Source organism: Doryrhamphus excisus, chromosome 2 (genome assembly GCF_030265055.1).
Source record: "Doryrhamphus excisus isolate RoL2022-K1 chromosome 2, RoL_Dexc_1.0, whole genome shotgun sequence".
Taxonomy (NCBI): domain Eukaryota; kingdom Metazoa; phylum Chordata; class Actinopteri; order Syngnathiformes; family Syngnathidae; genus Doryrhamphus; species Doryrhamphus excisus.
In genome coordinates this window covers 31341421-31355344 of record NC_080467.1, presented here as the reverse complement: position 1 = coordinate 31355344, position 13924 = coordinate 31341421, and the positions used below count along the sequence as shown (strand labels likewise).

At 41.4% G+C, this 13924-nt stretch overlaps 1 protein-coding gene across 2 annotated transcripts; it reads left to right on the top strand.

The window, feature by feature from the left end:
- Positions 1–4142: 4142 nt before the first annotated feature.
- lman2 (lectin, mannose-binding 2) lies at positions 4143–13243 on the top strand. Of its 2 annotated transcripts, none has more exons than XM_058064732.1 (8): positions 4143–4374; positions 4782–4900; positions 6318–6435; positions 6898–6977; positions 8283–8444; positions 8525–8639; positions 12733–12852; positions 12939–13243. In XM_058064732.1, the coding sequence occupies exons 1-8, from the start codon at positions 4239–4241 to the stop codon at positions 13097–13099; spliced, it is 1011 nt and encodes a 336-aa protein (XP_057920715.1). In that variant the 5' UTR covers positions 4143–4238; the 3' UTR covers positions 13100–13243. The 2 variants fall into 2 exon arrangements, with proteins under 2 accessions (XP_057920715.1, XP_057920714.1); XM_058064731.1 differs by lacking the exon at positions 6898–6977 and adding an exon at positions 6759–6841 and having other exon boundaries at positions 4144–4374.
- The last annotated feature ends 681 nt before the right edge of the window (positions 13244–13924 follow it).

Below are 13924 nucleotides of genomic sequence, written 5' to 3'. Positions count from 1 at the left end.
TGAAAGTAGTGACCTATATCTGATCATTTTTGTTTCAGTAGCCGTAAAAAAAAAATGCTTGTGAAGTCGCACGGACCTCACTGTAACACACTAGTGATGAGTTCAGCAGAGACCTCAAACTGCTTTTTCTTTGGCTTTTCTTTTTGCATTGAAAAGACAAGACTACAGACCTCAGCAAGTTGTTTGCGCTCGACTCACATGATTTGGTGCATTTTTTATTAATGTATGTGCTGCAATAATAATAATAATAATAATAATAATAATAATAATAATAATAATAATAATAATAATAATTATAATAATTATTATAATTATTATAATTAATAATAATAATAATAATTATTATTATTATTATTATTATTATTGTTATAATAATAATAATAATAATAATAATAATAATAATAATAATTATTATTATTATTATTATTAATTATAATAATTACTACTAATAATAATAATAATAATTATAATAATATAATAATAATAATTATTATTTATAATTATCTATAATTATTTATAATTATTTATAATAATTAATAATTATTGATGATAACTAATAATCATTTATAATAATTAATAATTATTTATAATAATTATTAGATTAATTATTATTATTATTTCAAAAATAATAATATTTTTTATAATTATTCATAATAATTAATAATTACTTATAATAATTAATAATTATTTATAATAATTATTAGATTAATTAGTATTATTTCAATAATAATAATAATAATTTATATTTTTTGTCATTATTATATAGCATAACATAACATATATCATACAATTATAAATAATAATAATAATTATTACTATTGTTCCAATAATAATAATTATTATTATTTATAATTTTATTATTATTATATAACATAATATAACATAACATATATAATAAACTAAAATAATAATTATAATAATATTAATAATTATTGTTTCAATGATAATAATAATATTATTTACAAATGTGTTATTATTATTATATAACATAACATAACATTACATTATATATTTATATTATATATTATCATAATAATAATAATAATAATAAAGACAGCTGGGATAGGCTCCAACACCTCCTGCAACCCTAAAATGATTATTTGTATTTATTTTAATGATTGTTATTTTATTATTTACATTTTTGGTTTGAATATAATTTAATCATACATCATTTGTCACCTCTACCACGGAGTAATATTATTAAAATAATAACCAATTTTATAATACAATGTTGACATTTTAAATGATCTTATTGTACTACAATTGACTCCTACATTGATGAGTGGCCCCCAGGTAACCACGCCTTATCCTTCCACCGTACCACTTCCGAGGTTGATCCCGAAAGGACGCTGCCGTCGTTTCGCCCCCAGTGGCTGCGTGATTAAATTCATGCCCGTCCAGACACAAGCTGGCGTCTGCAACCCCCCCACCCACCCCCACCCCGAGGCCACCAATGCCTGACGAGAAATGACCCAAACATGTTGTTCGGGTTCCTCCTCTCGTTTGCGCATCTGTCTAAGTGGCGTCAGATGGCCGACCTCTGATGTGGCGCGGATGAATCCAGATGGCGGTGAGCCTCACTGACTTTGGACACGGCAACATGCCCTCCTGCTCGGGGGAGCGGGGGGGGTCACTACAAAAAAAAAACCTTTAACCTTTTTATAAAAAGCTTTTTATCTCTTTTTCGACATGACATCGACCCGACTGAGTTGGTATTTTCGTTTTTTTTTAGCATTGTTGCATAAACACGCACAAACAGAGTCGTGGCTAACCTTTTAGAAATGCCTTCATAGTTAAGCCCTGGCTTAAATCTTCAAATCTTGCTCGCAAAAGCAATAAAAATCATTATCAGGCTGCGTTGTTGCGGTTCGGGGGAAAAGTGGTGAGCCACAAAATGGACTCAGACTGACATTTATGGAGTGTCTCTGGCAAAGACCGAGGTAGAAAAATGTCCCGGGAGAACTTTAGGAAGTATTTCCCACAGTTCTTCTGCGTAGGTTTGTGTATTCTTGTGGTGTGAAAAAGTAAATATTACTCAATGACAACACAACTGAACATAAAATTCAGTTTTTAAATGATTTTTTTTTTTACAAAAAGAGAAAAAAAATCAAAACCCTGTGTGGAAAAAATTTTGGGGCTCCAGCAAACCACAGCAAGAGCTGTTTTTTGTTTTTTTTTTGCACGTTTGTCACACTTTCATGTTTCATATAATCAAATAAATGTAAATATTACTCAATGACAACACAACTGAACATAAAATTCAGTTTTTAAATTATTATTTTTTTTACAAAAAGAGAAAAAAAAATCAAAACCCTGTGTGGAAAAAATTTTGGGGCTCCAGCAAACCACAGCAAGAGCTGTTTTTTGGGGTTTTTTTGCACGTTTGTCACACTTTTATGTTTTATATCATCAAATAAATGTAAATATTACTCAATGACAACACAACTGAACATAAAATTCAGTTTTTAAATGATTTTTTTTTACAAAAAGAGAAAAAAAAAATCAAAATCCTGTGTGAAAAAGTTTTGGGGCTCCAGCAAACCACAGCGAGAGCCGTTTTTTTGTTTTTTTTTGCACGTTTGTCACACTTTCATGTTTTATATCATCAAATAAATGTAAATATTACTCAATGACAACATAACTGAACATAAAATTCAGTTTTTAAATGAAACTTTTTTTTTACAAAAAGAGAAAAAAAAATCAAAACCCTGTGTGGAAAAAATTTTGGGGCTCCAGCAAACCACAGCGAGAGCTGTTTTTTTTTTTTTTGCACGTTTGTCACACTTTCATGTTTCATATCATCAAATAAATGTAAATATTACTCAATGACAACACAACTGAACATAAAATTCAATTTTTAAATTTTTTTTTTTTTTTTACAAAAAGAGAAAAAAAAATCAAAACCCTGTGTGGAAAAAATTTTGGGGCTCCAGCAAACCACAGCAAGAGCCGTTTTTTTTTTTTTTTGCACGTTTGTCACACTTTTATGTTTCATATCATCAAATAAATGTAAATATTACTCAATGACAACACAACTGAACATAAAATTCAATTTTTAAATAATTTTTTTTTTTACAAAAAGAGAAAAAAAAATCAAAACCCTGTGTGAAAAAGTTTTGGGACTCCAGCAAACCACAGCGAGAGCCATTAGCCACAAATAGCAAAAACATGGAACAGTTTTGGCCGGTCCTCCACAGACCTCTAAGAGACTCATTGCAAGTTATCACAAACGCTTGATTGCAGTTGTTGCTGCTAAGGGTGGCCCAAAACTAGTAAAAATTAAAAAATATAAAAAAATAAAATAAAAATTTCAAGTACTTTGATGATCTGAAACATTTAAGTGTGACAAACTAAAAATCTATTAAATTAAAAAAAAAATTCACACCACTGTATACATTTGGGAGAGTGCTTGACTATTATTAAATGCATATACAGTAAGAAAAAATATATAAATATAATAAAACATATATTATGAGATTATAATATTATAATAATATAATATTTTATATAGTTATTATATATTATTATTAATTATAATATATCATAATTATTATGAGATTATAATGTTATTATAATATTATGAGAATGAAGTCATAATATTACCAAAAGAAAATTTACAAACATTATTTAAGAATTAAGTTGACATATTTGGAAAATGTAAAGAAATTTCACCTATATGACAACACTGATGTGCATTTTTTTTCTTGAAAAATTTTATAACTTTACAATTATGTGTGTTACTCATAATTATTATATAATTGTAATTTATTTAAATTATATTACAGTGTGACTACTTGCAGTTGGTTCTACTGTGTTTGTTAACCTCGTATTTATTGCCATCTAGTGGATAATATTTGAACTACAAGTCCTCCCCCATTGGCTTAATTTGCGATGTGCGTGTCTCTGATTGGTCGACGTAGCATGCGTGTCAAAATTCTGTTCCGGTCAGAAACGTGAAAACATCACATCTCGTTTCATGATAAATTATTCGTAAACTTTGAATTTTAATCTACATATTGAGACGTAAAAATTCCGTATTGTATTATAATTTTAGAAGCATAAAAATACGAATTAATATCTTATGTTCATATGTTAAATGAAGCAAAGACTTGGGATCGTGGACTGTTTTGTAGTGGTTGTGGTTTCCTACCGGAAGATAATAGTACACGGACAGACCAGTTACTGGAGTCAGCAAGTGACTTATTTTGAAGAGTTTCTTGCGGACATTTACCACAAAAATGAAGAGTTTTAAAATGTTTCGCGGCTATGCGTGTTTCTTTATTATATTCACTTTTCGACTGGCGTGTAGCGACATTACGGACGGAAACGCGGAACATTTAAAAAGAGAGCACTCGTTAATGAAACCATACCAAGGTAACTGCTTATAATGTTTATCTCAATAAGCTACCTTAGGTTGTACTTTAAATGTGTTTTTAATTTATCTTCCATATACTTGGCTGTAGTATTATTAATTAAGTGGATAATATGGAATTGTAATAGCGCATGTAGGCACATAGCGTTGTTGAAAGCCACTTTGTTGTTATTCTTTAATTACTCAGTTTTATGTTGCAATAAAATCGCACCCTGAGCTCAAAGACAAAAAAAGCAATATTTTTGTGCAATATGTGTATTACTGAGATAATAAACATCAGAGTGACTTGACCTGGTTATGTTTATTCGAATGGGAACAATACAATGTTAAATATGAAGACCTAAATACAAATTATGTCCTATTTGACGTGTTCAATGTGTCACGCTTTTATTTGTTTGTTGTGTTCCAGGAGTGGGTACCAGCCCGTCCAGCCAGTGGGATTTCTCTGGAAGCACCTTGGTGACCAGCTCGTACGTGAGACTCACCCCGGATGAGAGGAGCAAGCAGGGATCCATATGGAATACCGTGGTGAGAAGATTATACTCTGCATCGGATCACTTTGTGAGCCACAAAAGTTGACGGTTGTGTCATTCTAGCTTTGTTGTGAGCTTGAAAAGTCACCAAAATGCTGTAAATCAGTGTATTCAAATGATATACAAAAGAAAAAAATGAATTGTAGTACTTGTATACTCTAATTTTTTGACTTCTTTAAATGTAAGTTTGTTGGTAAAACAATAAAAGTGAAAATGTGATATAGTGACATGTATAGCACATCATGTAGAGTCTTGAACCAGTCGTGGTGTGCTATATATATCACTATACAGTTACTACGGTACCGATTATGTCATTGGATGGTCATATCACCTCCTACTTGACCAAAAAAAATAAAAAAAAAATAAAAAAACATAAAAAAAACAAAACTTAAACTATATTAGGAAACCAGGAACATCATCAGGACATCAAGGATCTAAGAACTCATTAAAAAAAAAATAAATAAATTAAAAAAAATTAAAAAAAAAAAAATATATATATGATTTTACAAAATTAAATAAAAAATTAAATAAAAAAACTTCAACTATATTTGGAAAGCAGGAAGTGAACAAATGTAACATCTGTAGCTCAAATGAAATAAAACCATTACCAATTAACATAGCATGTTTGTGGAATGTGGGAGGAAACGGGATTACAAATAAAAATAAATAAAAATAGTAGTAAAAATAAAATATAAAATTAAAAAACAAAAAAACAAAATAAAACAAAATAAAAAAAAGCAAAAAAAAAACTTCAACTATATTAGGAAAGCAGGAAGTGAACAAATGTAACAGTTAGTGATTGTAAAAGTACCAGATGGAGGGGTAGGATTTAATAAGCTTTGCTTCTTCCTACTCCTTTTTGACATGTGGAACTGGGAAGTACAAATAAAAATAAATAAAAATAGTAGTAAAAATAAAATGAAAAAAATAAATAAAAAATTAATAAAAATAAAAATAAAAAACAAAAACAACACAAAAAAACCCAAAAAACAAAAAAACAGAGTACAAATAAAAATAAATAAAAATAAAAATAGTAGTAAAAATAAAATTAAAAAAATAAATAAAAAATTAATAAAAATAAAAAACAAAACCAACACAAAAAAACCCAAAAAACAAAAAACCGGAGTACAAATAAAATAAAAAATAAAATAAAAACATTAATAAAAGTAAAAATAAAAAACAAAAACAACACAAAAAACCCCCCAAAACAAAAAAAAACAGAGTACAAATAAAAAAAATTAAAAATAGTAGTAAAAATAAAATAAAATAAAATTTAAAAAAAATAAAAAATAAAACAAAATAAAAAAGCAGGAAGTGAACAAATTTACTCCGTTTACTCCCCTTTGACTTAACAATAGCTTGTACCGTTTATATGTCGACGTTCTAATCAAGCCTTTTGTCGCATGGCGCAGCCTTGTTACCTCAAAGACTGGGAGATGCACGTCCACTTCAAAGTCCACGGACTCGGCAAGAAGAATCTCCACGGCGACGGCATCGCTCTCTGGTACACGAAAGACAAAGTACATGCTGGTAAGTTTGAGTATTTCACCTGCGTGTCACATGATTAAACTTGACGAGAGCAGTAAATTCAGAATAATTTATTCCGGAATTGAACTTTGATGAAACGGTTCCAGTGGAATTTTGTTTACGTGGGTTCCGGTTTATGTTGTATTTATCACGTGTCATTTAGCACCTTCTCCACTAGGTGGCGCACCTTCACTGTCACCCACAACGCAGGAGACGTCCAGTGGGGGTACATTGCGGTTGCCTTCACATGTGTTTCTAGTCGAGAGATTGTATTTTTACCCCATTGTCCCTGAAGTACCCACGCCAGTCTCTGCCTCCACTCCTAGGCACCGTGTTTGGAAGCCAGGATCGCTTTCTGGGCCTGGCTGTTTTTTTGGACACCTTCCGCAACGACCTGCACGGCATGGACGTAAGTGTCGGCAGCGTGCCGCCCTCGCCACTGACCCCGCCTCCTCTTCTCCGCAGGGCCCGTCTTCTCCGACAACGCGCTCTTCCACGGCCTGGCTGTTTTTATCGATACGTACTCTAATGACGACTCGGCTGACGTGAGTGCCGATTCGGCTCTCTGTGGTCGGCATGCTGACAGGGATTTAAAAATTATTATTATTTTTTTTTTAATATAATTTTTTTTTGTCCCGTGAAAGCAGCATGCTGTGAAGCGTCTTAGCATGTTGCCATGGAGCCGCCATGTTTGTCATGAAGCGTAAACGCTTCCATCGTTTGTTGTCAACATTCTCTTCATTTTGTCACGTTTTGACGGAAATTCGACACGTTGTCGCTCGATTGTCAGTCATGAACCCTGAGACGGAATACACACAAAAAAAAGCTCAAGAAAAAGCATAATGGAGATAAAAAAAAGGATAATAAAGCCAGGAAACAGGAACAGTGCTAATTCATTCATTTTCTACTGTGCTGGAGCCTATCCCAGCTGTCTTCAGGGCGAGAGGCAGGTTATACACCCTGGACTGGTCGCCAGCCAATCACAGGGCACATATAGACAAACAACCATTCACACTCACATTCATACCTATGGACAATTTGGAGTCGCTAATTAACCTAGCATGTTTTCGGAATGTGGGAGGAAACCGGAATACCCGGAGAAAACCCACACATTCACGGGGAGAACATGCAAACTCCACACAGACATGGCCGAGGGTGGGATTGAACTCGGGTCTCCTAGCCGTGAAGCCTGTGTGCTAACCACTCGGCCGCTGCGCAGCTCTAGTTCAAAATAGTAGTCATGCCAAAAATGTTGTGTTGCTGCTGGATGTTCACAGTATCCGAGTGATACTGTTGTGGGGGTGCTGGAGCCTATCCCAGCTGTCTTCGGGCGAGAGGCGGGGTACACCCTGGGCTGGTCGCCAGCCAATCACAGGGCACATATAGACAAACAACCATTCACACTCACATTCATACTTATGGACAATTTGGAGTCGCTAATAATAACCTAGCAGCCAACCTTGGAGGTACCTAGCCTAATTCCACACAGGGTGGAATTGAACCCTGGTCTTTTAGCTGTGAGGTCTGTGCGCTAACCACTTTAGCGCCGTGCAGGGAATCAAACAAGGAAGAATTAGCAAAGTAGCAAAGGTCAGGAATTGAATAGAAGCCTTATGACTAATAAGAAATCAACAGATCCTTCCATTTTCATCCAGTTTTGGAATTTCCTTCCAATGTGACGTTCCCGGCACTTCCCATTCCAGTACCGCCTACACCCACCAGGGGTCAGGCTTGCATGTCACCTGGGAACGCTCGTTTTTTTTTTTTTTTCTTTGAAATTTCACCCAGGCGTCATCACCGCTCACCTTTTTTCATTTCACCGTCCTACTTCCTGTCCCCCCCCCCCACAGCGTTCCTTCCCGTACGTGTCGGCCATGGTGAACAACGGCTCGCTGAGCTACGACCACGGCAAAGACGGACGCTCGTCGGAGCTGGGCGGCTGCTCGGCCGAGATCCGCAACAGAGACACCGACACCTACCTCGCCATACGCTACTCTAAAGGACGACTGACCGTATGTATGACCGTATCACGACATCGAATGTGTCAAGTCCCGCCCCCTTTTCCTTGACGCGGTGTCGCCACCCCTTGCAGGTGATGCTGGATGTGGACGACAAGAACGAGTGGAAGGAGTGTATCGACATCGGAGGCGTTCGTCTGCCGACGGGGTATTATTTCGGCGCATCGGCGGCCACGGGTGATCTCTCAGGTGCGTGACAACAATTTGGCGTCGATTGCTACACGGTCGGTACTTAGCAGCCTGAACATTTGCTGGATGGTGACCAACATTAATAATGGAGACACTGTTTATTTTTGATACTCACAAACAGTATAGAGCTGGGGTCTCAAACTCAAACTCTGAGACACATGCTAACTCGCAAACTCAAAGCCTTCAAAGTTATTTCCTTTCAACTTAAATAGCCAAAAACTTACCACTTCCACACAGATAGGGAGGATAGCTATTAACTTGCGCGGGCCGCGCTAACATTACGCGCCACATTTGGCCCGCGGGCCGCATGTTTGAGACCCCTGCCATACAGCATCCATATCAAACTTGCGCGGGCCGTGCTAACATTAAACTTTCATATCAAGGCGGTGGCCTCAAACGGGTGTCCTGCGTGCCACATTTGGCCCGCGGGCCGCATGTTTGAGACCCCTGCCATACAGCATCCATATCAAACTTGCGCGGGCCGCGCTAACATTAAACTTTCATATCAAGGCGGTGGCCTCAAACTGGTGTCCTGCGTGCCACATTTGGCCCGCGGGCCGCGTGTTTGAGACCCCTGCCATACAGCATCCATATCAAACTTGCGCGGGCCGCGCTGACATTAAACTTTCATATCAAGGCGGGGGGCCTTAAACTGGTGTCCTGCGTGCCACATTTGGCCCGCGGGCCGCATGTTTGAGACCCGTGCCATACAGCATCCATATCAAACTTGCGCGGTCCGCGCTGACATTAAACTTTCATATCAAGGCGGGGGGCCTCAAACTGGTGTTCTGCGGGCCACATTTGGCCCGCGGGCCGCGTGTTTGAGACCCCTGCCATACAGCATCCATATCAAACTTGCGCGGGCCGCGCTAACATTAAACTTTCATATCAAGGCGGGGGGCCTCAAACTAGTGTGGCCCGCAGGCCGCATGTTTGAGACCCCTGCCATACAGCATCCATATCAAACTTGCGCGGGCCGCGCTAACATTAAACTTTCATATCAAGGCGGGGGGCCTCAAACTAGTGTCCTGCGTGCCACATTTGGCCCGGCCGCACTAACATTTGGCTCGCGGGCCGCGTGTTTGAGACCCCTGCCATACAGCATCCATATCAAACTTGCGCGGGCCGCGCTAACATTAAACTTTCATCTCAAGGCGGGGGGCCTCAAACTGGTGTCCTGCGTGCCACATTTGGCCCGCGGGCCGCGTGTTTGAGACCCCTGCCATACAGCATCCATATCAAACTTGCACGGTCCGCGCTGACATTAAACTTTCATATTAAGGCGGGGGGCCTCAAACTAGTGTCCTGCGGGCCACATTTGGCCCGCGGGCCGCATGTTTGAGACCCCTGCCATACAGCATCCATATCAAACTTGCGCGGGCCGCGCTAACATTAAACTTTCATATCAAGGCGGGGGGCCTCAAACTGGTGTCCTGCGTGCCACATTTGGCCCGCGGGCCGCATGTTTGAGACCCCTGCCATACAGCATCCATATCAAAGTTGCACAGTCCGCGCTGACATTAAACTGTCATATCAAAGCTGGGGCCTCAAACTAGTGTCCTGCGTGCCACATTTGGCCCGCGGGCCGCATGTTTGAGACCACTGCCATACAGCATCCATATCAAACTTGCGCGGGCCGCGCTAACATTAAACTTTCATATCAAGGCGGGGGGCCTCAAACTGGTGTCCTGCGGGCCACATTTGGCCCGCGGGCCGCGTGTTTGAGACCCCTGCCATACAGCATCCATATCAAACTTGCGCGGTCCGCGCTGACATTAAACTTTCATATCAAGGCGGGGGGCCTCAAACTGGTGTCCTGCGGGCCACATTTGGCCCGCGGGCCGCATGTTTGCCCCTGCCATACAGCATCCATATCAAACTTGCGCGGGCCGCACTGACATTAAACTTTCATATCAAGGCAAGGGGGCCTCAAACTAGTGGCCCGCAGGCCGCATGTTTGAAACCCCTGCCATACAGCATCCATATCAAACTTGCGCGGGCCGCGCTAACATTAAACTTTCATATCAAGGCGGGGGGCCTCAAAGTAGTGTCCTGCGTGCCACATCTGGTCCGCGGGCCGCATGTTTGAGACCCCCGCTATACAGCATCCATATCAAACTTGCGCCGGTCGCGCTAACATTAAACTTTCATATCAAGGCGGTGGCCTCAAACGGGTGTCCTGCGTGCCACATTTGGCCCGCGGGCCGCATGTTTGAGACCCCTGCCATACAGCATCCATATCAAACTTGCGCGGGCCGCGCTAACATTAAACTTTCATATCAAGGCGGTGGCCTCAAACTGGTGTCCTGCGTGCCACATTTGGCCCGCGGGCCGCGTGTTTGAGACCCCTGCCATACAGCATCCATATCAAACTTGCGCGGGCCGCGCTGACATTAAACTTTCATATCAAGGCGGGGGGCCTTAAACTGGTGTCCTGCGTGCCACATTTGGCCCGCGGGCCGCATGTTTGAGACCCGTGCCATACAGCATCCATATCAAACTTGCGCGGTCCGCGCTGACATTAAACTTTCATATCAAGGCGGGGGGCCTCAAACTGGTGTTCTGCGGGCCACATTTGGCCCGCGGGCCGCGTGTTTGAGACCCCTGCCATACAGCATCCATATCAAACTTGCGCGGGCCGCGCTAACATTAAACTTTCATATCAAGGCGGGGGGCCTCAAACTAGTGTGGCCCGCAGGCCGCATGTTTGAGACCCCTGCCATACAGCATCCATATCAAACTTGCGCGGGCCGCGCTAACATTAAACTTTCATATCAAGGCGGGGGGCCTCAAACTAGTGTCCTGCGTGCCACATTTGGCCCGGCCGCACTAACATTTGGCTCGCGGGCCGCGTGTTTGAGACCCCTGCCATACAGCATCCATATCAAACTTGCGCGGGCCGCGCTAACATTAAACTTTCATCTCAAGGCGGGGGGCCTCAAACTGGTGTCCTGCGTGCCACATTTGGCCCGCGGGCCGCGTGTTTGAGACCCCTGCCATACAGCATCCATATCAAACTTGCACGGTCCGCGCTGACATTAAACTTTCATATTAAGGCGGGGGGCCTCAAACTAGTGTCCTGCGGGCCACATTTGGCCCGCGGGCCGCATGTTTGAGACCCCTGCCATACAGCATCCATATCAAACTTGCGCGGGCCGCGCTAACATTAAACTTTCATATCAAGGCGGGGGGCCTCAAACTGGTGTCCTGCGTGCCACATTTGGCCCGCGGGCCGCATGTTTGAGACCCCTGCCATACAGCATCCATATCAAAGTTGCACAGTCCGCGCTGACATTAAACTGTCATATCAAAGCTGGGGCCTCAAACTAGTGTCCTGCGTGCCACATTTGGCCCGCGGGCCGCATGTTTGAGACCACTGCCATACAGCATCCATATCAAACTTGCGCGGGCCGCGCTAACATTAAACTTTCATATCAAGGCGGGGGGCCTCAAACTGGTGTCCTGCGGGCCACATTTGGCCCGCGGGCCGCGTGTTTGAGACCCCTGCCATACAGCATCCATATCAAACTTGCGCGGTCCGCGCTGACATTAAACTTTCATATCAAGGCGGGGGGCCTCAAACTGGTGTCCTGCGGGCCACATTTGGCCCGCGGGCCGCATGTTTGCCCCGCCATACAGCATCCATATCAAACTTGCGCGGGCCGCACTGACATTAAACTTTCATATCAAGGCAAGGGGGCCTCAAACTAGTGGCCCGCAGGCCGCATGTTTGAAACCCCTGCCATACAGCATCCATATCAAACTTGCGCGGGCCGCGCTAACATTAAACTTTCATATCAAGGCGGGGGGCCTCAAAGTAGTGTCCTGCGTGCCACATCTGGTCCGCGGGCCGCATGTTTGAGACCCCCGCTATACAGCATCCATATCAAACTTGCGCCGGTCGCGCTAACATTAAACTTTCATATCAAGGCGGGGGGCCTCAAACTAGTGTCCTGCGTGCCACATTTGGCCCGCGGGCCGCATGTTTGAGACCCCCCAAAAAATGAAAAATTTGCAGTAATATTCCAAGAATGTCAAAATATTGAGCGAAAAAAATGGTGTAAAACTCCGAGAACAAACGATGACGTTCCAGACAACCACGACATCATCTCCATGAAGCTCTACCAGCTGATGGTGGAACACACGCCCGAGGAGGAGAGCCTGGACTGGACCAAGATCGAGCCCAGCGTCGGCCTCCTCAAGTCGCCCAAAGGTGCGCCGCCCAGTACTTCTAATCCCCTCGGCACCCCCCACCCCGTCCCCGTCCCTCACCGACATGCTTTTTTCCCCGCTCCCCAGACAACATCGACGATCCGACGGGAAACTTCCGTGGAACACCTCTCACGGGATGGAAGGTCTTCCTGTTGCTGCTGTGCGCCCTGCTGGGCATCGTGGTGTGCGGGGTGGTGGGGGCGGTGGTGTTCCAGAAGAGGCAGGAACGGAACAAGCGCTTCTATTGAAGACAGGAAGTGCCTGAAGGTGACGATGATGATGATGATGATGATGAACTGGAAGCACATTTAATGTGAATTTTTTTTTTTTTTTTTTTGGGTTTTGGGGAAGATTTTACAATTGTTTGCATCCTGGTTGCTATGGCAACAGCACCACTCCCATCCACACTTTGGTTATCTTCTCTTCTTTACTGCTCAAGTTTAAAGTCCACTCCAAAATGGCCTCCCAACAAAGCGGTTAGCGTTCCCCCCGGGGCGGGTGTCAGATCCTCGTTAAGGTCGTTTTAAAAAGCGACGCCGACTTCCCTTCGGCGTCCGTCAACGTTGCGCAACGTCAGCGTTCCGACAACGACAAACAGCTTTTGATCCCGTTTTGGGATTGGGGATTTTTTTTTGTTTTTTTTCAAGCTGCCACTGACAAAAACGTCCACGTGCACAATCGGCTTCGTCAGCCAGGAAGGAAGATTGAGGATAATTAGCAACCGCAGTATCGATTTTTCTAGAATTCCCGATATTCCAAAAAGTTAGCGCTGACATGGGAAAAATCTGCGGAAAACTGTCAGGAAATGTGATTTTTTTTGGTGTGTATGGGCTTTTTATTTTTATTTTTAATTATTTTTCCTCCTGAGATGAACGCCCCCCCTTCCTTCTTTTCTGCCCCCCCCCTCAAAAAAATATGAATATTGACAGGTATTTTCTGATGTGGAATAAATTGTTCTTTTTCCTGAAAAAAACTGCCTTCATCACGTATTATTATTACTTATTACAGTGGTGTCCAACATGCGGCTCACCGCTGTTTTGGGGTCGGAAATAAATTCTGTAAATATTATTTAA